The sequence below is a fragment of the Microtus oregoni genome, unplaced genomic scaffold (genome assembly GCF_018167655.1).
Source record: "Microtus oregoni isolate MIOR12 unplaced genomic scaffold, Mior012 000008F_ref0000371, whole genome shotgun sequence".
In the NCBI taxonomy this organism is placed as follows: domain Eukaryota; kingdom Metazoa; phylum Chordata; class Mammalia; order Rodentia; family Cricetidae; genus Microtus; species Microtus oregoni.
The window spans coordinates 6436605-6463192 of record NW_024543067.1 but is presented as its reverse complement, the minus strand read 5'-3'; the positions used below and the strand labels follow the sequence as shown (position 1 = coordinate 6463192).

Below are 26588 nucleotides of genomic sequence, written 5' to 3'. Positions count from 1 at the left end.
CCCAAAACACTGTGTGGATTTATAGTGACTTGTAGTGAGTACAATCTATTTAAGAGTACTAGTTAATTTCTTTAATGTACTGAGAATACTAGTGCATATTTGTAATTCCAACACTAAGGGGTCAGAGAGGGTAATCTCTGAGGTCGTGTAAGCCAGCCTAGTCTCATGTAGTTGGTGAGCTCCAGGTCAAATGAGAGATCCTCTCTCAAAGAATAAGGTAGACAGTACTTGAAGAAGAACATCCTAGGTAGACTGTTGTCCTACACACACACACACACACACACACACACACACACACCCTGATCTCATTCACCAGTTTTAATGAAAAGTACCAACACTGAGAGCCTGTGGTATATTAAGAATCATCTAAGGACATGACATACTTACTATGTCTAAATTATCATAGGACCACGGTGAGAAAGGCTGTGATGGTTACCATTCAGCAGATACCCTAGGGTCCAAAATCATAGGCTCTTGAGTCTGATCCCTAAGCTCAGAGCCTGGCTCCAGGCAGTGACATCTCTGCACCTCAGCTTCCTCTTCTGGATAAATACCGTTCGTGGCTGTTGCAAGACCCGATAGAGGCAGTGTTTATAAAGCCCGTGGCGGTGCCCTGCGATGTGAAAATACTTGCTGCTTGGTAGCTTTCATTCTGTATCATGCACATGGTGACGAAATTCTTTCACACGTGGCTGTTAAGTAACAGAGCTGGGGTACAACCCAGGTCTGTCCTCCCTCTGCTCCACACTGCCCCACGTAGGCACCAGCTCCTGCAGGGCTGCAGTGCCACAAAGAGACTTACAGCAAAGAGTGCGCATGGCCCACGCTCTTGGTTATTTAAAAGCTGCCTCGCAATCCAGAGGCCCCATGGAGATCCAGCTCGGTCCGCTCCTTGAGTTCAGCTGAGGCACACTCCCAGGGATCATGAAATAGAGGACCCAAGCAGAAGAGGGGTCAGCTATAGCCCAGCTGAGCCCCAATGTCTTTGTTTGATTTGCGTTTTGTTTTACTTTTTGTGTTATGTGTGCTTTTATTTTGCTTGGCCTTTTACAGGGTGAACATACTCAAAATTTCTTTCAAAAGAAAAAAGTTCTTCATACACCAGCGGCAAAAACAGGTGAGTTCTGCCCACGCTTGGCTGTGTGCTTGCTGTGTTTGCTGCCTCGTCAAGGCTTCCTCCAGTCCCCCAGGGATGGCTTTCTGTGTCTTAGGAAGGAAAGGCAGTGGCCATAGGTCATCAGACCCTGTGGTCCTCCCCGTGAGTCAGTCGGCCTCTGGTTGGAGAACGAACTGGCTTTAGAGTCAGATACTCTAGGTTTAGATCCTGGCTCTTCCCCTGGCCCCGCCTCTAGCCCATATTACCTTACTTGTAGATGTTCACGTAGTGTCCACTTCTCAGGGAGCCGTTTGGATTAGGCAAAAGAGCTCAGCCTAAGCGCCTAGCAGAGCCCAGGGATGCATAGCAGGAAGCATCCATACAGCCAGTTCCTTTCTTAAGTGTTCCATGGATGATAGCTTGTGCCTGGGTCTCACAAGAGCATTCGGCAGGATCCTAGACAACCCTGTTTGTTTGCTTAGCCACAGCAGAAGTACACTCAGTAAGAAAGCCAGAGCTCCCACAGCCTCGGAGTGAAGGAGCTGGAATTTGAACTGAGGCGCCTGCCCTTTCCACACCACACCCTGTCTTGTTATGCTGCATAGTTGTCGCTGGCTGTCACTGCGTCCATTTCCCAACGTTTCAGAGATGATATGCCCTTAGACTGACCCCACGCAGTGAATGGGGCCTTAGAAACGGGATCCCTAGAGCTCAAAGCACCAAATACCTCAGTTGCCTGACTCCCCTGACTCCCACCCCTAGAGCAAGGAGGGTCAATGAAGCACCAAAATGCATGTGGAATCAGAAAACCCAAATGCAGGTAGACTGAAGGCAAAGCCAGGGATGGGATTACTTATTATCTGTGAGCACTGGAATAGAGAATCCCCAGGCTTATAATGTCTCTACTACCTGCTTGGTGGAAGAGTATTTCTTCAGGAAAGAGATGCTCGGGGCGGAGTTCCCAAGTTTATCAGATGGTAGTGCCAAGTAAGCTTCCTCTTGAACTAGAAGCAGGTTTGGAACAAGGGTGTCTGTGAAGGACCGCACATGGTGAGGAGGCATGGATTCGGGTCATTTTTATTATCACACCTGTAGAGACAATCCTGCTCCAAAATACTCATGGGACACTGGGGTGTCGGGGGTGCCTGAAGTCTGCTCCCTCCCTTTGTTACATCTTCAGCCGTGCGGGTTTGCAAGCTTGGTACGTTTTAGTCCTCCTGTACCTTTGCAGTGAAATCTCCGCTGCTCTTCCTTACAGGCTGAATCCAGGGAACATATCGTGGCCTTCAACATGCTAAATTACCGATCTTGCAAAAACTTGTGGAAATCCTGTGTGGAGCACCATTCGTTCTTTCAGGCAAAGAAGTTACTACCTCAGGAAAAGAGTGTTCTGTCTCAGTACTGGACTCTAGGCTCCAGGAACCCCAAAAAGTGAGTATATTTGAGGAGAACCATCCATGCTACCCGAGGGGGCGTGGACATCCTTGGGCAGAGGGGCAGCTCTGAGGCTGGACCTCAGACTTTAGATTCATGAGTGACAGCTGAGCATCTCCAGGGGAAGCTGTGCCCTTTTATGCTCAGATGCATCTCCTATTCCCTGCGTTAGTTTTTGCCCCCTCCACCCTGCTGTCATCTGAGTTCTCAGACAGCTAGAATTGCAGTTGCCTTCACCCCTTCCCAATTAAAGAACACTGAGTGTCATCCTGGTGCCAGCATATTGGGCTTTTCACAGCTGGAGGCCTCTAAGCCAACCCCTCCCACACAACATTAGTTCATAGGCACCCCATAAAAATGAATAGAGGTTTCCAGAGTGTGGTGACTGTGGACTATATTGCCAATAATAGCTACAAAATAATAATTGTCATTGACAATTGCCTAGTGTTTATAAAAGGAACATACTTAATTACATTAATTCTTGCGCTGAACCTGAGTTAAATGCTACCTACAAGAGTGATATTCAAAATATTTAATGATAAGAACAGTAAAATTAATTTACATATATATATCATGTACATTATAATTTTTTAAATAATATATATTGAGTCTTTACATAAAGTGACTGGGGCTTATGTTTGTTTTGTTTATTCTAAGACAGCTTTGTATAGGAGACGACAGAAATTGTTTGTCATGCTGTTAGAATTTTCTAAGTCATTTACTGGTTTTTCAGAATTGTGATTGATTGTCGTGAACGTGGCTTTTTCTAAATAAGGCTCAAGTATGAGCTATTATTTGATGTGAAATTGGAGAAGAATGTTCTAGTGGCTTTCCTATCACATATTAGGTAACATAATGATTTAGCCAGTGGTAAATGGCCTCTGGTAGGGGTGGTATTATTTCTTATGAACCAAGAACAAACATATTTTTATAGTGTTTAGTCCTTATAGTTCTGTTTAGTATTTATATGCATTCAATATTCTGCTAGTGAGTAGACCATAAGAATAATGTTGTTGAGGAACCTATAGAGCTGCCTCATACTCAGGATGCTACATGGAAACCATGGAAACCGAATCTTTTTCCTGCATGGTGGTCCTCTAGGCAGCCAGAGGCATTGGATGAGAGAACCCAAGTGCAGTGAGCTTAGCCACTAGCAATAGCCCCACGGTCTACAAGGGCTCACCTGCTACTGTTTCCCCGTGCCAGCATTGACAGCCCAGATAGCTGCAGCTGGTGGGGCTGTGCCTTTTTGTTAGGCACTCCCTGGGTCATGCCATCCTGGGGACTTCCCTGGTGGAAGTAAATCTGAACATTCCAGGCCTGGCATCCCTCACCGTGAGCCTCAGGAACCTAGGCTGTGCAGCCGAAGCAGCAATAGCAGATTAGCGTCCCCATTGTCTGTGAGAGTCTGGGAGTCAAACTCAGGTGCTGCAGCAGGTCAGACTGACAGACAGATTTGCAGTCAAGAAGTTCATGTTGAAGAAACAAAAAATTGGTTTTTGACCACTTAAGCATCAAACTATAACTGGGCTAAGGCATAAGTGTACTGGTTAACTCTCCTGGCACAGCTTCCTTGCTGCAGAGTGACCGTGTAAGTAGTGATCTCACTACAGTCCTGTTGCAGAATTGCAATGAGATGACTTGGAGTTTGTGGGGGGCTCCTTGTTGTCAGTGTGTTGCTTGTGTTACCCCCACCAAGATGTTATAATATTACTGCTTATGTGGTCATTAAAAGGAAACAGTTTTCTTCCAAATAAGAAATGACTAGACCTCAGGCGACGGCAGCACACGCCTTTAATCCCAGCACTCAGGAGGCAGAGGCAGGTGGATCTCTGAGTTTGAGGCCAGTGTGGTCTACAGAGTGAGTTCTAGGACAGCCGGGGATACACAGAGAAACCCTGTCTTGAAAAACCAAGCAAGCAAACAAAAGCCAGATTGGCTAGACCCGATTTTCCAGGCAGGTTGGAGGTGGCATAGAAGGGACTGAAGGGTTCTTTCCAACACTGAGTGAGTTCAGATCCTCCATGTCTCACTTGAGTTTTGGTTTGCTGCCTCCGTTTCATTATCTGCAGACTTCTTTCCCTCTTCAGCCTGCATGGGGTGCTGGGTTCTGGTCGTCTTCTGTGACATGGAAACCCATGTTTTGGTGCTGACAGCAGCCGTAGTCTGTTTTCTCAAGATTTGTGAGTTAGGAATTCAGGAAGGGCTTACCAGTGACTCTTCTGCTCCATTAGTCCTGCCCTAATGGGCAAGGATTTTGTGAGAACCGGCTACTTGCAGCTGGTTTGAATCCTCTACAGAGGGTCACTGGAAGCATGGAAGACAGTTTGGGGTACAAGTCATCAGTTTCTTACTGGTACCTTCTTTCAGTATACTGTTAATTTTGACTTATTTTTTTTTTTTACATTTACTTATTTATGTTTCGGGGTGGAGTTGGGGGAAACACATGCATGTCACAGTACACATATGGAGGTCCAAGGACAGCTTCTAGGAGCCAGTTCTTCTACCCTGTGGGTCTCAGCGGTGGCATTTGAGTCATCAGGCTTGGTGGCAAGCACTGTGACCCGCGGAACCGTCTGGCCAGCCCTCGTCACTTCCTTTCATTTCACAGACGAGGAAACCACGGTCCCACCTGGCTCTAGAGTACATCTGTATAGCTGTGTGTTGGAACCTCTGACAGGTTCCGTGAAAGGGGAGTTTGATCGTTATTTTCTGGAGACCGTGGAATGGTTTCAAGTTTCTATTAATAACTCGTGACACCTGCTTCAGGGATCTGCCATGTTAAACCCTGGAGTCACGCTGCCTGCTTCCCTTGTTTTTATCTTACATCCTTAATCAGTGGTCACGTGACTTCTGATAGCCCCGACCTCAGGGAAAAAGGTCTCCTAGTGATGCTGCAGTTAGCACTTCAATGAGCATGACAGTGGCATTCATTATTATAAATTGGTACCTGGATTTTGCTGTATTTCTTTGTTCTTTTGCTTTCGTCAGTCCGTTGGTTTAGGCCATAAGGAAATATACGGAATATTTAAGACATTAGAGCATGGGGTAAAATTGGAAATGCCAGAACCAGACTTCAAATGATTTCCTAAGGCAATCTATTCCTCAGGAATTCAGTTTTCAAACTATAAATAAAATTCAGAAATATCCTTCAGATAACATATTCAGAGAATATGACCTGAAACCGTTCTAAGTACGTCCTCGGCTTCTCTGTCAAAGATTTCCCAGTGATTGATGGTCCCTGCATCTGCCGGCCAGGGGGCCCAGGAGCATCTGGAGGAATGATGATGCTTTTGTTCACGCCAGTGGGAGGCAGGTGAGGTAGATCCATTGAAGTTATTGGAGCTGCGCTGGTCTGTGCTATTCTGGCACTCCTTCTAACCTGGTAGCTTTGGCTGTAGTCTAGAAGCAGCTTAACTATTTAAAGTAGTGGAGACCATTTTCACCAAAAGACCAGATGTAACCTAAAGAAAAGCCAGAACAAGAAAGGAAGTCTTTGGAAGTCTGGGGCCAGCGGGATGGTTCAATAGGTAAAGGCACTTACTGCCTGATAACCTGAGTTCGATCCCCGGACCCACATGGTGGAAAGGGAAAACTGCTCCTGCAAGTTGTTTGCTGACACCCACAAGTACACCACAACATGGTGTGCACACACCCACATAAAATAACCTTTAAAAATTTTTAAAAGGGCACTCTGGAAACCGACTGCTTCCACTCCTCGTAACCTAGCTGGTGTGACCGGGGCTGGTATCACTGGGTGCTAAGTCAGTGCCTTCAGAGAAGGTGCCTTGGCAGACTGTATTTAATGGATGTTGTTCTTGCTTTCTTGTTGGACATGTCTGTGTGCAAAGTAACACTGTGTCTGGTTTTTCAGGTCTCTAAATAACCAATACTGCAAAAAGGTGATCGGAGGGATGGTGTGGAATCCAACCATGAGGAGGTCCTTATCAGTGGAACGGCTAGAAACCAAGAGCCTGCCTTCTCGGTCCCCACCCATCACCCCCAACTGGTATGTTCTCGTTTATGCTGTGCGCCAGTTGCAGATACCCTCTCTCTTTAAAGATACAATGTCGGCTTTAAACCCTTCAACAGGGATTGCCTACAGTCAGACTTCTCATGTGCGTTCCCATGTTGCAGAAGGAGCCAGACAGACCCTTTCCATACTGAAAAATGCTAAAGTGGCCTTACAATAATAATAATAAATTCACATATTTCGGGAAATCATTGTGATATTCCAATACATGTGTAGTATTCAGGACAACTTTACTGTCATATCTATCAGACAAATAGCATTTTTTTTTAAACTTAAAAGTTTCTTAAAGATTTTTTAAAAATCTATTAAAATCCCTTCTAGTAGCTGGATGTGGTAATAAATACTTGTAAGCTTAACGTTCAGGAGCCTGAGGCAAGAGGATCAAGAGTTCAAGGCCAGCTTGGGCTACGTGGACCCAATCTCGGATAGATAGATAGATAGATAGATAGATAGATAGATAGATAGGTAGGTGGATAGGCAGGCTACATGGACCCAAACTCGGATAGATAGATAGATAGATAGATAGATAGATAGATAGATAGATAGATAGATAGACAGACAAGTAAATAAATGGGTCCAATTTTACATACATACATCCTTTCTGCTGGCTGTTCTGAAATACTCAATTGATTATTGAGCACCACAGTTACCCTGATGTGCTAGAATATCAGACACTAATCCCTCCTGTCTAACTACTACACTCCCGAAGTGCTTCTGTAAAAAAAAAATCATAAATCACTGGATGGTGGTGGCACACACCTTTAATCCCAGCACTCCAGAGGCAGAGGCAGGCAGATCTCTGAGTTCGAGGCCAGCCTGGTCTACAGAGTGAGTTCCAGGAAAAACAGGGCTACATGGAGAAACCCTGCCTTGAACAACGGTAATAAATATTAGTAATAATAATAAATTGGGGCGGAGCCTGAGGGCATAGCTTAGTGATGAAGTATACTTACATAGCATGTGCAAGCTCTGGTTTCATTCTACAACCTTGCAAAATAAATAAAAGGTAACATTTGGAACGTGAGGCCTGCTGTAATGTCCACCTTAGAATCATATAGCCTGTGGTAGCATCTTAAATGCTTTAAGCTCTAAGAAGTTCATGATAAAGAATTTAAAAGGATAAAAAATGAAAAGAGAAAAGAAACCCTCAGGGGTCTAAGTTTTCTACAAATGGAATAATGCATGAGTGTTTTGTTATTTCAGAAAAGGGTCATGTGGAATCTTGTATTAGTTATTTTAGTGGTCCACAAAGATATCAGCCATTTTTGAGAATGTCTCCTAAAAGGCCAAGCACCATCAACAGGAGAGTTGAAGCAAGGAATGACTGTACCCTGGCTCCATAGGATTAGCAGTGTGGCTTGCAAGACGGGTGGAACCTGAACGTTTCCTAGCTGGGATCTGTGCACTGAAGGGACATGAGGCATGCCAGGAAAGGACCCTCCACAGGGAGCCATGTGTCCTGGGCAGTGGTGATGACATGTACACTGTAAAGCACCAGCTTAATTTATGGGGAATTTGTCAAGGAGCCAGAGAGAGCCCCAGATGAGATCGAGGAGAAGAGCAAGGTTGGATCTCTCGCTGCTAATTAAAGATCCATCTCCCAGGAGTCACAAGAGCCATCTTGCTTCCACAATGGATGCACATTATTGATTGTGCAGGAGCAGGGGGATTGCAAGTCTCTGAAAATCCCAGAGAGAAATAGCTGACAAAGGAAAGCTGGAAACACATAGGAGATACGGGGCCTGGCACCCAGGCGCAGTCCCAAATGTTCCATGAACGCTGTCTCTTCTGGCTCACTCTCAGGAGTGAGTACAGCTGAGACCCAGAGGAGATGGGACTTATCAAAGGTCACCTGACTACGGCTGACAATGGAGAACAGGGTAGCGTTCTGATGCCATCACATTCCAGGCGTTGAATACAGAGAACATTAAAGAAAAACCAGGCGTCTCTGGTCTGCAGAGATGGCTGTGTGAAGTACTGGCTGTGCCAACAGGAGAACTGAGTTCAGGTGTTAGCACTCTCATCAAAAGGCAAGGCATAGACATAGATGCTTGTAACCTCTGGGAGGCAGAGATGGGAGAAACCCAGGGGCTGGCCAGCCAGCCTAGCTGGGCTGATGAGCGCCAAGTTCACTGAGAGACCCTGCCTCAAAAAATAAGGTAGAAAGTGACAGAAGAAGTCACTCGATAACAACCTCTGACCTATACATGCACATGCATGAGCACACACAACCACCCCCACAAACACACATATACCACTCATGCACACAAGTTCTAAAGTCAATTTTACGTCTTGGACCAAAGGAAATTCATTGAGGAATAACAAACATGTTGTAAGAGGTCGCTTGTTTGTTTCCCGGCTGCCTGACAGCTCAGACCCGAAATAATCACACAGAAACTATGTTATTTAAAACACTGCTTGGCCATTAGCTCTAGCTTCTTATTGGCTAACACTTATATCTTAATTTAACCCATTTCTAGTAATCTGTGTATCACCACGTGGCTGTGGCTGATTGGGTAAAATCCCAGCGTCTGTCTCCGTGGGGCTACATGGCTTCTCTCTGACTGCGCCCTTTCTTCCAGCATTCAGTTTAGTTTTCCCCACCTAGTTCTGTTCTGCCCTGCTATAGGTCCGCTCAAAGCAATTCTTTATTAACCAATGGTATTCATAGCATCACAAACACACTTTGCTTTCCAAACCTGTCAGTGTGCATTGTTGGATTGGTGAGAAAAGTTCAAGATGGCTTGAGCCTTCGTAGCTCATCCTTAATCAATACTCCCTGACCAGAAGGCTTATTTCTGCCTATCTCTACACTGAGACGGCCATATCACTTACACAAATGTGTCAGAGACCTGTGTTGCCCTGGATGGATTCTACTGGAGTAAGAATGACCTCACTGGCTCTGACATTTGTTTTGGTTATTTTTGAGACAAGGTCTCATTAATTCCCCTGACTGCCCCTTAACACTCAATCCTCCCAAGTGCTGGAGCTCTGGGTGTGTACCACCACACCCAGCTCTGGGTCTGGCTTTCTAAGCACCCATCAGGGTGTCCACGGAAAGACCAGGTCACAGGGTCACACAGCTGCCCTTGGGTCAAGCCTCTGTGTGGGAACCGCTCTCAGGACTTGGGCTCTGTGCTTCTCCCCTTTGCAGGCGAAGTCCTCGGCTCCGGCACGAAATCCGAAAGCCTCGCCATTCTTCCGCGGACAACCTCGCCAATGAGATGACCTACATCACGGAAACCGAAGATGTTTTCTATACCTACAAGGGATCCCTGTCCCCCAAAGACAGTGATTCCGAAGTATCCCAGAACCACAGCCCACACCGAGAGTAAGGAACACGTATTTGCTGTCTTCGGGTCTGCTTTGGGCCGGTGAGGAGTTTGCGCAGGCCTGAGTGCCCCTTGAAAAGAGGCAGGCACTGGTGCGTGCAGCCGGAATGTAAATCCAAACACCTGTCTGAACGGTCATGTGACACCATCTCCACTTTACATCCACCATCCCTTTCGAAAGTGACGTATTTTCCCTCATTGATCAAGGCCAGGAAAAAGTATGTCTGTTCTGAAAGGCAGGTCTGAGTCTTTTAGTTAGTTATTCAGTAACAGCTCCCTTTTTACCTTGATTGTCAGAGCTGCTCAACAGTTAGACCCAATCACATTTGCTCCCCTCCCCCACCCAGGTGTCTGGCACAGTCCCTGAATTCCAAACCTTTCGTATACAACTCTATCGTATCTTCGTATTTGGAACAAACTATCTTATTTTCTAAAGCCAATAAGACACAGACCACAAATGATATCTTTAAATTAAATTATGATAGACAAGGATAAGGTGTTAAGAAGCCAGTCTTAGCCATTGGGTATTCGAACCATTAAGCCCCAAATAATGGCCAAAACTAAGAAAGGTAATGTCTCCCCTATTGGAGAAGGATTAGGAAGAGAAGCTTTAGGCAGTCACAGGGGAACTGCAGATCTCCCCACTTCCATCTGGGGCGCAGGAGTGAGGGGGTGAGGGGAGGGCTTGTTTCTCTGTCACTGCCCACAGCCAACATGGTCTTCAGACCATCTGTGCTTTTACCGCCTCTGGTTGTGATTTCCTCGTGATCTGAACCTCTGGGTTCTTCTGTTGAAGCCATCACTGTCCATCACTGCTGTTTGCGGTTGGCTGCACTGCCGTGTAAGCTTCAGAAAACAGGTGGGAGCTTCGTTACATGAACCTGTGGCTTTGCAGGCTATGAGTGGCTCTGGAAATGCCAAACAGGAGTGAGGGAGGTGTCTGTTAGTACCAGTCTGAGTTCTCCTTGGCCTCCAGACTCTGTTGCTTTGACACAAGGCAGAGAGAAGGCATAGGGAACCCCATCCAAGGGCTTAGGGAAGCCCACATGTACTTGCCATGTTGAGAATCTAGAGTTTTGCTGGCCAGTATAGCAGCCGCCCACCATGGGCAGCTGCTCAGATTTACGCCAACTAAAGTAAGATGTGTGTTAGGCAATTAGAACATGCACATGTGTTTTCAGCATTGTCCAGACACATGTGTACGGCCCCTCCATCAGCAGTTATTGCCCGTGCCTATTGTCCCAGCTTGCCAGTGGTTGGCTCTGCCATTCACTGAAAGTAGAGTAACCCTCAGAAGTCAAGTTGAGGACACCTCACTTACCAGTGAAGTACTTGCCACCCCTCACCCAGCTGCACAGCTGTAGAGGACTTGGGGGACCTCTGAGAACCCTTGTGTTCCCGTGCCTCTGATGGCTGAGGTCAGGACCAGGTACGAGACAGTTGTCTCTTGTCCCGTGACACATGGACATCTTAAAAAGCTCCATTTCTCCCGAGTTCTTCATCATACTTGCTGATTGTGGAGAAGAGACCACAAAATGGAACTTAATAAGGCTCCATTTTCAGGTGCCTCTGGGACTGCTGGGTCAGTACCACGTCATCTGCCTTCGCTGTCACATTGTGGTGCTCTGTGGCTTTGGAGAGCTGTCAGGCAGGGTTGGGAAAGGCATGGCCCACACAGCCACAGGGGATGCTAGCTTATCTAGTCTTCAGTGGTCCGGTCTGCCAGCCATATAAACTCTGGAGAATCGAGTCCAGTTTGAAACCTGCTTCTTTGGGCTCTGTTGAATTTCCGGGATTGCTTGCCCCAGCCGTTCCTTCACACTTCTGCTGATTCTCTGAAATGTTTCCACGAGGTCTTCCTCGTAAGATGGCCTCTAGGGGCTCCTGTTCTTCTGCAGCCCAGGGTTAGGAGAAAGAGATGACAGTATGGCTAAGGTACTTTGACAGTGCAGTGAGTTTGCTTTGTGGCTGGGCTTCTCAAGTGGGATGGGTGGTTGGAAAACCAGAACCCCAACCCCCTCAGTGGCATCAAGGACCACTCTCTCCTTGGGGCTTCTGAAGCCTTAACACACGGGCAGGCATGGAGTGGGGAGGCTTTATTCTCCAGGCAAGAGATGCAGAAACTCTGCTGGTAAGAATGTATTTACAAAATGTTTAAGAAGCCTTTGACGTTTTCTGCAGCAGATTTGTGTTGAGTCTCAAAGAAGCAGTCCGTCAAAGAAATCAGAGGCAGGAGCTTACAGACAGCGAGGCCTCTTTTGAAGCAGAATTAAGTGTAATGTTCTGTGCTCATTCAAAAAAGAGAAGAAAGAGAGAGAAGCATGCTTAGCCCCATCGCCAGCACCCCCGCCCCGCCCCACCCCCAGCGGCACAGGGAAGGAACATCATCCCCTGGCAGATGAGTCACTTGCTGGTTTGTTCCATATTTATAGCAGCGCTGCAGAGTTTATGATTATAGTTTTGAAGCCTTGGCAGTGCGCTTTGTGCCCAGGCAGGCTGTGCGCTTTTGTTATTCCCGGCCCTGTTCTCTGCTCCTCCTTGCTTCCAGGAAACGTTCAGATTCAGGCAAAGGAGCAGATTTTCTTCATGGTAGAAACAAACCCCCAAATTCCCCCCTCCCCTCACACCCAGACACAAGGGAGGAGTTGCGCTAAGGAAAAGCCGACCCTTGGAGCCGGTACTGGGGAAAACAAGGTCTAGGCTTGTATCCCAAAGAATTTGTCAGTGATTCTTGGTCATAGTTGTTTTGGTGGGTCACCAATATGGTGCCCAGAGTGAGTCTCACTTCTTGTCCTAGTAGCTTATTGGCTGTTTGCTTCTTCCCTGAAGGCCCGCCCTCTCCCGTAAGACGTAAGATAACCCTCCTATTCATTTTAAAATGTGCATGATTTGGACGGGACCATATGGCAGTCTCCTTCCCCATCATGTGACCCCATATTCTGAGCCCCTGTGGTCTGCGAACCCTACCTGTGACAGGGTTCCCTGCAGTGTGACGGTCTCTTTCACTGTTAGATACTCAAAGTTGTTGGGACAAATGACCCTCTCTGCCCACGTGTTCTGCATCCACAGACTAAATCGGCTGCATGTCCAGTGTCATAGGTCTGTCCTGATGACCGAGCCAAACAAGCACAGAGTTTATTTTTTTCCTTGTCAGGACGGTGAGTGCTTGTGTAACATTTACCCCGAGTTGGGTATTGTAAGTAACCTAGAGGTGATCTAAAAACACAGGAGGGTGTGTATAAGTAAAATGGAAACATTAGAACATTGTGTATAAGAGACTTACACATCTGCAGATAGAGGGTGCCCTGGAGCTGCTCCTCAGGGCATACTGAAGGATGTTTGTGTTTTTTTCAAGCCGTGCTTGTCTTCTTGGGTTTTCTATTGTGAAGAGGCACCATGACTACAGCAACTCTTACAAAGAAACGATTTAATTGGGGTGGCTTGATTACAGTTCAGAGGTTCAATCCATTGTCATCATGGCAAGGGAGCATGGCAGTGTGCAGACAGACATGGTGCTGGAGCTAAGAGTCCTTACATCTTGACCCAAAGGCAACAGGAAGTGAACTGACTCACTGGACATGGCTTGAGCATATATGAGACCTCAAAGCGCACCTCCTCAGCGACATAGTTCTTCCAACAAGGCCACACCTCCTAATAGTGCCATTCCCTTGGTGAGGGATATTTTCTTTCAAGCCACCACAGTGATAAACATTTTGATTCTGGCCTAGCATGCAGGCTCCTGCCTCCTTCAGCTCCACAGGGAGCCCTCACCAGACTGGAGAGAAAGCCATGCCATTCTGACTCTTCTCTCTTGGCTTCCCATCCTCTGTCCTGCTTCTCATTGTTCCGTTTTAAGTCTCTGTCCATCCACCCTGAAGAGACAAGCAGAATGTCATTGTGCTCTGTGAGAATGAGCCTTCTCTGTGTAGTTAATCCATCCAAAAACTAGCCACTTGTTTATTAAATCACTACTATTGGTAGAACAGCCTCTCTAACCCTACTTAGAAGATAGGTTGGGGAAGTCTTATAATATGTCAGTGGTTGCAGAGACTACTGTTTACTGTTTTAAAACATCACTAAATGTTCTTAGGTTTGTTATATTTTATGCATATGTGTGTTTTGCCTTCATGTATGTATGTGTACCATGTGTGTGCCTGATGCTCATGGAATTCAGAAGAGAACACTGAATCCCCCGAAACTGAAGTCTTAGATGTTTGTGAACCACAAACCCAGGTCCTCTGTAAGAACAGCAAGTGTTCTTATCTGCTGAGCCATCTCTCTAGCTCCATGCTCCCTGTTTTAGGTAGATCAAAAGGTTTTTTGTTTGTTTGTTTGCTTGTTTGTTTTTTGAGACAGGATAGCCCTGGCTGTCCTGGAACTCACTGTGTCCGACCAGAGTTTTATATAAGAAGAGAAAAACTTTGAAGCCCTGAGATACAAAACTCATGAGCTACAGTTTTAAAGTATAAGTAAATAGGATATTCATTGGTACCATTTTACTGAACATAGTTTTTTTCACAGGCTGAGGAGATGGCAATCAGTAAATGCCAGGCCAGACACACCTCTGTTTCCACATTGGTCTGCCGCCGAATATTTTGTTCAAATAAATTAAGACTGTGAATCATTGTGTGTGAATAGGGTGCAGATTTTATATTTAGATAGGCTAATTTAGGCTGGGGGTTTAGCTTAGTTCTTTCTTACCGCAGGAGAGGCCCTGCCTGGGTCCTCGGCACTGATAAAAAAAGAAAACCAACCCCTGCCCCCCAAGTTTAACTTGCTAGGAAAACAGAAGCATCATTTAAAGAAAAATCTACAGGCAAGGACCTGGAATAGAAGTTTGGTGAGAGGTGGAAGCAGAGGCAGGAACGTGAAGAATGGGTAGAGAAGCCTCACTCGGGGGCTTTTGTAGGCCGCTGTGCTACTTACAACTTATACAGTATATAGTCACCCTCCCTTGCCTCCTGCCTATGGGTTGTTTTTTTAAATGATGCTCTGTTCCCTGGCAAGTTCAGATTAGTGGGTCCACGGCTGGAGTCCCAGCTACTTAGGAGCCTAAGCAGAAGAATCTGTTGAGTCAGAAGTTCAAAACCAGCCTAGGCAACACCTCCTATGTTATAAAGTAATGTGTGGAGCTAGAGTGGTTCTGTGCATCTCCCCACCGGTTTTCAAAGCAGCAGGGAGAGGAGTCAGGTGATTGTATTTAGCCTAGAGCATGGGTACCATGAGGACTTTCGCAGAAACACTCAGGTTCCAGGGTCCCGTGGTAATCTCAAGATGCCAGGCTCCCCCCCTCCAGCCAGTGATATTTACTCTGATAATATTAATCGATTTATTAAAACATGTTCTTCCCCACAATGAAGGAGTTTGTCTGAAAACAAGCCAACACAAAGCCGCCTGACCCGGCAATCATCCAGTTCGGTGTCTCCGTCTTCAAATGCCCCAGGCTCCTGTTCGCCAGACGGAGTTGACCCGCAGTTCTTAGAAGACTATCACAAGAAGATCAAAGGGGGCTCCATCGAGGATGCCAGCCAGTACTACTGCGACAAGGTGAGCACTTGGCCCGAGTGGCTTGGCGACCCTCCCTGGTGGGCAGGCAAATTGGTTGTGACAAAGGGAAAATATCTTGTCACAAACCACCGCAGAGGGAAGGGATGTAAACGACTCTCACGTGTCTTCCAGAATGATGAAGGTGATGGGTACCTGGTCCTGATCCGCATCACACCAGACGAAGAGGGAAGATTTGGATTTAATCTCAAGGTATGCTGTGAGTGTGCCTTTAGGTTATGTGCAGTGAAACAGCCTTCAGGTGGATTTTGAGTTTCAGTCAGAAATCTGCTACACACCCACACCGCATTAACAAAATAAAGCAAAGCCTCCCTTGGGGCTGTAGAGGTAGCTCAGTTGCTAAGGTTCTTGCTGTGCAAACAGGAGGACCTGATTGCAGTCCCCAGAAACTATCTTACAGAGAAGGGTGTGGGGGTGCCCTCCTGTGATCCCGCTGCTGAGGAGGCAGAAGCAGCAAGTTCTGAGCAAGTGAAAGACCCCATCTCAAGAAACAAGTTAGATGACTCTAGAGGAACAAGAGGCCAAGGATGACCTCTGGCCTTCACCCCTATGCACGTGTGTGCATGCATACTCAGACACACGTGTGCATGCATTCATTCTAAACTACTCAGGGCTAAGAATTGGCCTTTTATACGGTTGTACATTACCTTATGTTTAATGGTTGCAGTGTCCTCACATTTGTGACATTATACTAGATTTCTGTCATCTTATTGAGCTCTTAGAATGAATGGTTGAAGCAGAGAATGCGGGGACAAATGCCCGTAACTCAAACATGTCAGAGGCTAACACAGGAAGATTCTGAGTTTGAAGCTGGCCTGGACTACATACCAAGTCCATGACCAGCCAGAGCTATGGAGACCTTCTCTCAAAAGAAATGGAGAAGTAGATAAAGCATACGGACAGTTGTTAAACAGATCCTACAAACAAAACTAAGGCTCAGAAAGTAGAGTACCTGGTGGTTGATCAGACTCAGCCCACCAGCCACCCTGGAGGGATTATTTAGAGAACACTACACCCCAGAGCTTCAAGTTCCCAGGCCTCCTTGTCGAATGGGTCCCTCTAGGCAACATCTACAAACTGCTACTGTGGGCCAGCGCCCTGTTTGTGTACTTAGCATTATTGAAACAGGTGCTGCGCCCATTGGATTCCAGCTTCAGGGATTCATTGGTGGAGATAAATGACTGCCTCAGGGTCCTCCTTCCCACACAGCTTAAGTAGCTGTTGAGGAAGCACCAACTAACTTCCTGCCTCACTCACTCCCCCTCCCCTCCTACTCCCTCACCCACCCCCATCTCGTGACGAGGCTGCTAGCCTTTGGAGGTTCATAACACACCCCATTCTGCCCAGCCGCTCTCCAGGGCTCTGCCCACAGGTGGACCACTCACACAGCGGGGGGAGCACTCACAGTGCACACGGCCCTTCCTGAGGCCTTGTGCCTCCTCTTTTGGAAAAGTTAACATAGCCCCTTTTCAGGAAATGCTGTTGGGTCCTCTAAGGGCATCTTCCGTTCAGGTGATGGGGATGCCAAGATACACTTCTGAGTGGAGTTCTGGCTCACCTGCTGGGTAAAGAGGGGTCCACAGTGTGTTCTGTAATTCTGCAAGAGGACCCCGGCCCTGTGATTGGTCCTCCTCTCAAACCTTCTGAACTATCAGGCTTACATTTGCTGTCTCTACATAGCTTTGCTGGCAAAACTACTCCAAGCATTTTGTTTTACTTCTGGTTTTGTTTGCTTTAAAACATTTACAGGGAGGAGTGGATCAAAAGATGCCTCTTGTGGTCTCAAGGATCAACCCAGAGTCCCCGGTAAGTAGACATAGTCTATGCTACTTCCTGTGTTTGCTTTCCCCTAAGCCAAACAAGTTTCTATTTCTGGGTCCCATTCCTGGGTTTTGTTGGGGTTTAGTTTTTATTTGATTGATTGGATGGTTAGGTGATTAGCTACTTGCTTGGCGTGATCAGTAGCAACGTGTAGTTGGTAATACGGACACAGATGGAGGCCAAGAGAGGGACTCAGGTTACTTACAGCTGTGCTGGGCAGTATGGTTCCTGGAACTGCAGCACCGTGTCACCTGGGTCCTTGTTCTAGGTGCAGAACCTCTGGCCAGAGCACAGGTGCAGGCCCAGACCCATAGTCCTGCCTACTCTGGATCTGTCCGTAACAAGAGCCGTGGGTGATGCATTTAACTTTGGGAAGTGCCACTCACGGGAAGGAAACTGAGAGAGCTGCTTTTGGCTTGCCTCCAATAGAGATCCTTTGCCTCTTTCTGTGTACATATTTAAGGTGTAGCAGGTAGGTGAGTGGAACTGCTATCTTTCCTGGCTTTCGTGTGATGGTTTGTGTTTGTGAAAACATTGTGACATGAGCAAGTCAATGTGCCTTCTCTGAGGGGACCACATGGACAGAGGAGTTACTCTGCAGTCCTCATAAAGCTTACCGCAGGGGGCCTGGGAAGCTGGCTCAGTGGATAATGCTCTTGCCTCTCAAGCGTGAGGACCAGGTTTACATCCCCAGTACCCATGTAAAAGTCAGGGGCAGGTGTGATGGCTACTGTAATCCTATTGTGTGGGAGCCAGACAGGGGATCCCAGAGCAAGCCGGGCAGCAGGACTAGGTGAGCTGACAAACTCCAAGAGGAGTGAGACACCCTGCCTTAGTAACGGGGTAGGAAACAATCAAGGAAGATACCATTGTCCATGTCTGCATACATGTGGACACAAACACACACACACACACACACACACACACACACACATGGTTTTTTGGTGTTTTGGTTATTTGTTTGTTTTTAAACTTGCTGTTTACCTGTTATTTTTCATTTGTGGTTCCTAGGGAGTAAGGCTTGCTTTCCCATACCGTTCTGTTCATCATCTTTCTGCACAGTGGTTTCTGCCCCTGCTATAGAGCTGATTCTCTATTATAAGACAGACAAATGCTCATTCATAGCTGGCTAGGCGTTTTCAAATAGTCTGTCCAAGAAACAGAAGGTTAGAGGCATCGTTGAGTCATTTTAATCAGCACGGTGGGCTCCCGTGGAGAAACGCTTCAAGAAACTTGACTTGTCGGTTCTGAAGCGTCTCATAGCCTGTATTCTGAGCCCCTTTAAAATTCCACCGCCAGCTGCTATGTCCACCTAGCAGCAGCTACGCAAACGGAGACAGTGATACCCAGGGGAGAGGAGGTGAACTTGATCGCAGTCTCAGGTGTCTGGGATCAGGGAGAGGCGGCCTTCTGCTTCCCCTGGAGGCCAGCGCTATGGTAACAGACTCACTTCCCTCCACCAGGCGGACACTTGCATGCCAAAGCTGAATGAAGGGGATCAGATCGTGCTGATCAATGGCCGGGACATCTCAGAGCACACTCACGACCAGGTGGTGATGTTCATCAAAGCAAGCCGGGAGTCCCACTCAAGAGAACTGGCCCTGGTGATCAGGAGAAAAGGTAACACACAGGCCCTTGGGGGCGGAGCCACAGGGACACAGCCATAGAGGAGAAGCAGTCTTATCTGCCCAGTTTCTTTGTGTTCTGATTCTCTGAGACAGCTCCCACACTGTAGCCCAGGTTAAATGCCAATTTGTAGCAATTCTGCTTCCTGGATGTTCCGATTATAAGCCTGCCACTCCATTCTGGGCTGCGTGCTATGTTTTCTACAATAGGAGTCAGTGTTTGAAAATGAATTTTTTTTTAACAACTAGGGTATCTGGCTTGTCACCACCATGAACAAAAAAATATGAAGATCTGTCTGAAGGGGCCCTGACCACTCCTGGCCAGGCCTCTGGAGAATGCAGCCCCAGTACCCCTTTACATAGGCCTAGAGCCCTGTAATTCTTAAAGCTTAGACCCAACTGGCTCACAGCCCACCCTTCTTAACTTGCCTGGCTCTGAAGGAGACTCACTAGGTCCTATCTTGTTTTTGCGTGTTTGTCTTTGACAGGGAGGGAGGCAGGTAGGATCAGAGAGCAGGGACCCGACTCTGCCTCCTATACTGAGGAACCTCCAAGTTAGCCAGTCTTCCTTATCGTTCCTCAGATGTTACTGGAGCAGAGTTAGCCTAGACTCTTCCTCAGGACTCTTGTGCAGATTAAATGACATTCTTGGAGCACTGGGGAAATGGGAGTGTGCTGTGGCGATGTGAAGAAAGGCCTGTTGAATATTGTTACCATTACTGTTGCTGTTTTACTATACTAAGCCCAAGACCCCCAGCTAGGGTTTGTGAGCGAATAAAGGAAAGATGGACGCACAGACACAGGACAACTGGGCTCATGTGGGCTGTGTGCACTCTGGTAGATGGCACCAACCACTTCCACAACCTAGAACCTCAGTGTGTTTACTGTGGACAGCACAGGGGAGGCATTAGCTAGACTCTGTAGGCGGTGTCTGCCGGCAGCCATCTCGGGCTGTGAACATCTGGGAGGAGGAAGCGGCAGTTGCTGGATTTTGTCCACGCTTTCCAGTCATTCATAAACACTCATACTTTGGACTATGGGGTGGCTATGCCATTCTGAGCCTGACCTGAGGAAGGCTTGGCCAATTTCCCATGGGTCCAAGGCACTGGTCCTTGACATGGCTGTGCCTGTGACCACAATCTGTATTCATTCAGGAATCCGTCTGCTCTTTATCAACTCCCTCGAAGCTCCCTCGGCTCTCCACACTTCTGTACAGCCATTATTATTATTAATATTACTATTACTACTACATTTATCCTATCATTTTTGTATGTATATGTGTATGAGTACTGTGTATACATGTACTTAGAGATCAGAGAACAACCAAGCAGTCAGTTTTCTCCTGCCACCATCTGGGTCCTTGCAATCAAACTCAGATTGTCAGGCTTGTTGACAAGTTCCCCTACCCACTGAGCCATCTTGCTGGGATCATTTAATGAGGCAAGTGGGCCACCACCCCTGGTGTCCTGGGCCAGCAAGCAGAGTGACCATTGTCCCATCCGTTGTGTCTGTTCCAGCTGTGCGCTCCCTGGCCGAAATCAGATCCGAAGATGAGCTGAGTCAGCTTTTCCCAGAAACCATGTTTCCTGTATATCCTGAGGGCGGGGACAGTCTGGAGGGATCCATGGAACTGCTGAAGAAAGGTCTGGAAAGTGGTACGGTGCTGATCCAGTTTGAGGTAAGGGGATCCCGGGGCCTGAGTCTCCCCCAGTTACTGTCACTCACCATGTGCCTCTGCCGCAAGTGAGCAGCAGCCGGCAAAGCTAAAACATGGTCCTCTCTCCTTGGCCAAGGGACTGTGGTTCAAAGGGCTCAGACAACAGAGTCTCAGTGAGGACCATAGTAAGGCTTCTACTCCCCCAGAACTGATGGGGGCCCCCTCTCAGTCTCAGAATGGTGAAGCATCAGGTGAAGGTCCAGGACCTCTCCCAGGGGTTCAGCTCTCCCACTGTCTTCTAGCAACGATCTGTAGGCAGGGCTGGCCTGTCAGAAACAGAGTGAGAGGCTCTGAGCCTGCAGAGCTGCCAGCAGGAGCTCAACTCCCAGGACAGAAAATGGTGCCATACAGAGGATGGTGGCATGTCAGCAGTCTACCCCTAACTACACATGGGAATTTAGAGAGTTGGTATCACCCCGTGATGGCAGTGTCTGGCCTTCCAAGACCACCAGACCACAGAAACGTAAAGTCTGCCCTGTCTTCTCAGGAAGGACGGATCTACAGTATACATGATAATGCCTCTGTCTGCAGAAGCACCCGCAGAGGCCTTTCACACAACCCCCAAAAGCAAAACTGCTTTCAAGTCGGTTTTATCCACCACTAGTCAAATGAAAATAGAACGTGTTAATTGGCCGTGTGTGTTTGGAGGTGGAAGAGGGCAGTTGTTCATGCAGTGAACAGGTAAATGCATGGTGCCTCAGTATGCTGGAGGCTGAGGCAAGAGGATTGTAAGTTCGAACCTAGCCTGGACCACATGGTAAGACCCTGGCTCAGAAAGGGGTTTAGGGTAGGGAAAGAAGAAGAAAGAATACCAAAGGACCTAGTTAACATTGTTAACACAGTTCACAATGCCACACATGGTCTCGGCTCACAAAATAAGATAAGAGGCTCTGAGGGGGTTCAGAAACAGATCATCAGTTATTAGAAAAAGCCTGGAAGGAAAAAGATGAGGGAATGTGGGCAATTTGTCAAATGTATCTGACTGCTGAATGGCTCGGGAAGAGAGCGTAGCACAGCTGGCAGATGGGAAGGAATGCCGAGCAGAAAGCCTTAAGCAAAAGGTTCACCTTGTGGTAGCCTAGGGCCCAGAATGTAAACCATGGCAGAGCAGTATGAGTGGAAAAGCAGTAGAAACCACTCCATGGGAGGAAAAGCAGAAGTGGTTTGTTCCTCCCCTTCCACGCCCCCCCCCCAATAGCGATTTCTCTATTTTTTAATGAACTGGTTTCAGAACAAGAAAGGTCAAAGCTTGCATCTTGTGGCAGTGGTATCTGGATGAGAAACTATGATGTGAGCAGTCCAGAATAACTGAAGTGAGGCTTCAAATCCTGGCTCAGAGCTGGGAGGGGCACGGGTGGATTGTTTGAAGATTTGGCCCCAATCTGAGGTACTTTGGGGGTGTGATGAGGGATGGAGAGATGGCCCCTAGCCACAGGGAGCTTGCTGTCTAATTTTGGTATATTTACAGGGCTGTATCATGTGACCAAGCAACATTCAAGATTTTATAATTGTGAGTGTATGTTCCCTGGCAACTGGTGATTCCAGTTGATCAGAATATCCACAAGGAGGCACTGTGGGCTCTCCTTGGGAACTTGAAGTCATGTTCTTACCCTAACTAAAAGTCTTCTCTGGGCTCTTGCTTCAACTTTCGTGTGTGGGGTTTTTTTGTAAATATTTATTTATTTATTATGTATACAATATTCTGTCTGTATGCCTGCAGGCCAGAAGAGGGCACCAGACCTCATTACAGATGGTTGTGAGCCACCATGTGGTTGCTGGGAATTGAACTCAGGACCTTCAGAAGAGCAGGCAATGCTCTTAACCACTGAGCCATCTCTCCAGCCCCTTTCGTGTGTTTTTTACATATAGGAAGCCCCCATAAGGGTCCCCTTGCAATGATTTTGTCAGCTTCTACAAGTATTTTCTTTTTCCTCACTAGAAGTCCAATGCGCTATCCATTGCACCACAGAGCCACCTTTTAAAGTATTTCTTAAAGGGTGAGCCTGTAGCCACTTGTATGGAAATCACGTGGGGAGCCAGGGACCTAGCCCACAGCTGCCAGGCATGGGTGTTTCAACAGAGTCGCCTGAGAGAGTTAGTGTGTGTTGGGGGCACTAATTTATTACTAGTGCATGATGTGGAAGTGAACTTGTACTGCGGTGTACATGGACAGGCCAGAGGACAGCCTTGTGAAGGCATTTCTTTTCTTTTTTTGGTTCGTTTCTTGAGACAGGATTTCTCTCTGTAGCCCTGGCTGTCTTGTAACTTGCTCTGTAGACTAGCCTGGCCTCAGACTCAGAGATCCTCATGCCTCTGCCTCCCGAGTGCTGGGATTAAAGACGTTCACCAGCGCCACCTGATTCATTCATTTTCTTACATGTGGGTTTTGGAGATTGAACTCAGGTTGCCAGACTTCTGCATCAAGCACCTCTCCTGTCCTCTTTGAATTGTTGAAACATCAATTAATCCCAGAGAAGAAATGGTATTAGGCCCGCTGCCTGCCCCTGCCTCTCCCTGCCCTCCAGAGAATGCCTTAAGAACATGCACAACTGGGCAGTAGTGGCGCACACCTTATTCCCAGTGCTTGGGAGACAGAGGCAGGTGAATCTCTGAGTTTGAGGCCAGCCTGGTCTGTACAGCAAGTTCCAGGACAGCCAGGGGCTACACAGAGAAACCCTCTGTCTCAAAAAAAAAAAAAAAATTGCAGTTTACACTTCAGTCTGTTGCACTTCATATTCTAATAAGCTCTTTAGATAAAGTCATATTGAAGTCTAAGATACTGACTGGATAAGACAGGTTTAATCTTCAGTGAAGTGCTGGGATCCCAGAGTTCCCTGGATATCCCTCACTGCCCCTCAAAGAGCCCTAGGCGCCTGGGAACGTCGTGTGACCCAGCCATCTCAGGGTAGGAGTCTGTCTTCCAGCACTAAGCAGAGTGAGCCAAGGGAAGCCAGAGACACAGGAAACTCCCAGGAAAGGCAACCTTAGTGAGCCTCGCTGTGTCCAGGGCAGCAGCTTCTGTCATTCTCCCGCTGTATTTCTACCTATCCCTCTGTAATTCTCACGACGCCCCTGTTAGGGCAGTTTCATCCCCAGCGCCCAGGAGGAGGAGAATCTCAGTTAAAAGGGCTTATAGTAGAAGTCAGAGAGCCTGACGGGAGTCCAGGCAGGGTACCAATACCTCGAGCTTATCCTTTTAACCAGCATGTACACGGGCTTAGGAAACTGAGATGCCCTTGGCCTGTGAAGTTGTTATTAGAAGCATACACGTCAACGCTATCTGGGAAGCTGTCTAGCCACATGGAGCCAGACAGACTTTAAACTCTGACTCTTCCCCTTACCCTCTTCCCTTAACCTCTATGGCCCTTGTTTCCCCCACGTGTAAATTGGGTGTCTCCTGAATTGATTGTAAGGAGTGGATGAGATAAATACTTAATGCATTATCTGGCCCGTGATTAGAACACTATAAAAATTAATAGCTGTTATTATTTATAAACCAAGAGAGGCTTCAAGAGCATACCCAGCCTGCGTAAGGTATCATCACTTGGCACTGAGCTTGGAGCCCTGGGCTGTAAATTCCAGAGACATGACTGTCTGAGTTCTCTCCCATCCTCCAGGACCTTGACAAGTGGGCTGCTCAGCTGGTGGCGGCTGTGCTCTGTGGACAACTGCAGGGGAAAGATCCTGGTTCCCAGCAGGCAGTCATACTGCCTCCTCCGTGACACAGAGCGCCTGCCTGAGGCTTGTGGTCTGCAGACAGACCTCCCCACCCTCACTCTTGGAAAGCTTGCTATAAACATCCTTTTTTTTTTTTTCATGAAGAGAATTCCTTCATTTGTTTCTGCGTCTTCCAGTAAACAGGAGGCATTTATTTGGTCCCCGTTTTTCCAGAACAACCATGGTAACTAGCAATTCTGAAGCACTTTGCCATCTACTGAGTGTGTCCCTCCTGCTTCTGCATCAGCCCTCACTCCGCCTGTGAAGTAGATGTGGCAGGAATTATTAGAATCCGTCTTTGTATTCTTTTGGTGCTCAAGATTGAATCCAGGATGTCTGCCACGCTAAGCATATACTCTACCACTGAGCCCCGGCCCCAGCCCCCGCCCCAGCCCCTAGACCACTCTTTTAGAAGTGAAAAGAAGGCACTCATCCCACGCATACACCTTGTCAGGGGTAGACCTGGGATTAGATCCGTACTGACAATGCAAATCTGGGGCTGGAGAGATAGCTCAGCCATTAAGAGCAGACACTGCTCTTCCAGAGGACCCAAGGGCAGTTCCCAATGCCCATGCTGGGTGGCTCATAATTTCCTCTCTCAATCCAAGAGATCTGACTCTTCCTCTTCTAGCCTCCACATGCACTTAACACACGTGTGCAAATCATCACATGGACACACATGAACCTAACTAAAAATAAAAGACAAAAACCAAAAATCTAAAAACCAAATATACCTGGGTGGGTATCAAACCCCTATAGTCTGAGTTACTGGGGACCCTGAAGCAGAAGGAACACTGAATCCCAGGAGTTTTGAGACCACTCTAGGCGGCATAGCAAGACCTTGTCTTGAGAACACACTTAAAAACTCAATCACTAGCTGGGCGGTGATGACAAAGCCTTTAATCCCAGCACTCAGGGGGCAGAGGCAGGCAAATTAAGGCCAGCCTGGTCTACACAGAGACTTTCAGAACAGCCAGGGCTATGCAGAGAAACCCATGTCTCAAAAAAAAAAAAAATTAAAAAAAAACCCTCCAATCATCAGTAGCTCATGCTTACTGGGTGTGACTCAACTCTTTCCCACCCTGCTTCTCTCTGGCCTACTCTTAGCTACTTTCTCCTTGGAGACCTGTGGAGTTCAGTTGATAGAAAATGAGCATTGCAAGGGATTAACTTCTTCCCTGGATGAACGGACAGGGGATGGTTAAGTGGGTTAATGGATTGACAGATGGACTGATAAAAGGATGGGTGAGGAAGATGGATGAGTAGGTGGCTGGGTGGATGGATGGATGGATGGATGGATGGATGGATGGATGGGCAGATAAGAAACAGTATTCACAAGAGACCACTGAGGGTCCTTCCTACCCCATCTAACTTTGCTCATTACCTCACATCATCTGTCTTTACCAAAACAAAAAAATCATCTCCGTCTGACCCGTCTCTTAATTGATGCCTACCTTGTCCTTCAAGGAACTACCCATTAGGGTCAAAACAAGTGACTCACTGACTCCTATGATAATTTCAGAATTTGTATCTGGAAGGGTCGGGGTAGCTCAGCAAGGCATCAACAGAGATTCAGATCAGAACTTGTTACAATTAGCAAGGAAAATTGTACCTTCAAGATTCGATCTGATCCCTGGAAAGACTCTGTTTCTGTCCGGTGTGGTGATGCACACCTGTAATCAGGAGGCTGAAGCAGGAAGATGGAGAATTCTTGGCCAACCTGAATCACATGCCTCATGCAGGCAGGCACAGCTCTGGAGTAGTAGCTGAGAGCTCACATTTTGAGATACAACCTCAAGACAGAGAGACACTGGGAATGCCTTTCGAAACCTCAAAGCCCACCCCCAGTGACACGCCTCCTCCAAGAAGGTCACACCTCCTTATCCCTCCCAGATTGTTGCACTAACTGGAAGCGCATGTTCAAATACATGAACAGATGAGGGCCCTTCTCATTCAGACCACCACAGCTACATTCCGGTCATTTAACAAAAGTGACTTTGTATCTTATTATCCTCTCAGCAGGTCATTACTACTGAGATACAGGTAAAATCATTTGATAAATAACACCTTAGGCTGGGTTTGTGCTTGTTGCTAGAGCACAATTGATGGCATTTACATTTCTGTTATTTGAAAATATATCCATCTTCTTACCTGTAGAGGCTGGCTCATATTCACTGAATTGAATACCTCCACAGAGCTAATTGGTTAGAAGAAAAATGCCATTTAGATAGACGTGACTGGCTTGTGA

The 26588-nt window shown here is 47.2% G+C and overlaps 1 protein-coding gene across 5 annotated transcripts in view; it reads left to right on the top strand.

Moving 5' to 3' along the window:
• Positions 1–26588, top strand: part of Ptpn3 (protein tyrosine phosphatase non-receptor type 3) — a 109677-nt gene that overhangs the window by 64908 nt on the left and 18181 nt on the right. For all 5 annotated transcript variants that reach the window (XM_041656975.1, XM_041656973.1, XM_041656976.1 and 2 more), the window contains 9 exons: positions 1054–1117; positions 2355–2527; positions 6405–6539; positions 9718–9894; positions 15256–15442; positions 15575–15652; positions 17210–17266; positions 18745–18901; positions 20424–20584. In XM_041656975.1, the coding sequence (XP_041512909.1) occupies positions 1054–1117; positions 2355–2527; positions 6405–6539; positions 9718–9894; positions 15256–15442; positions 15575–15652; positions 17210–17266; positions 18745–18901; positions 20424–20584 (1189 nt within the window). The remainder of the gene's footprint in view (positions 1–1053; positions 1118–2354; positions 2528–6404; positions 6540–9717; positions 9895–15255; positions 15443–15574; positions 15653–17209; positions 17267–18744; positions 18902–20423; positions 20585–26588) is intronic.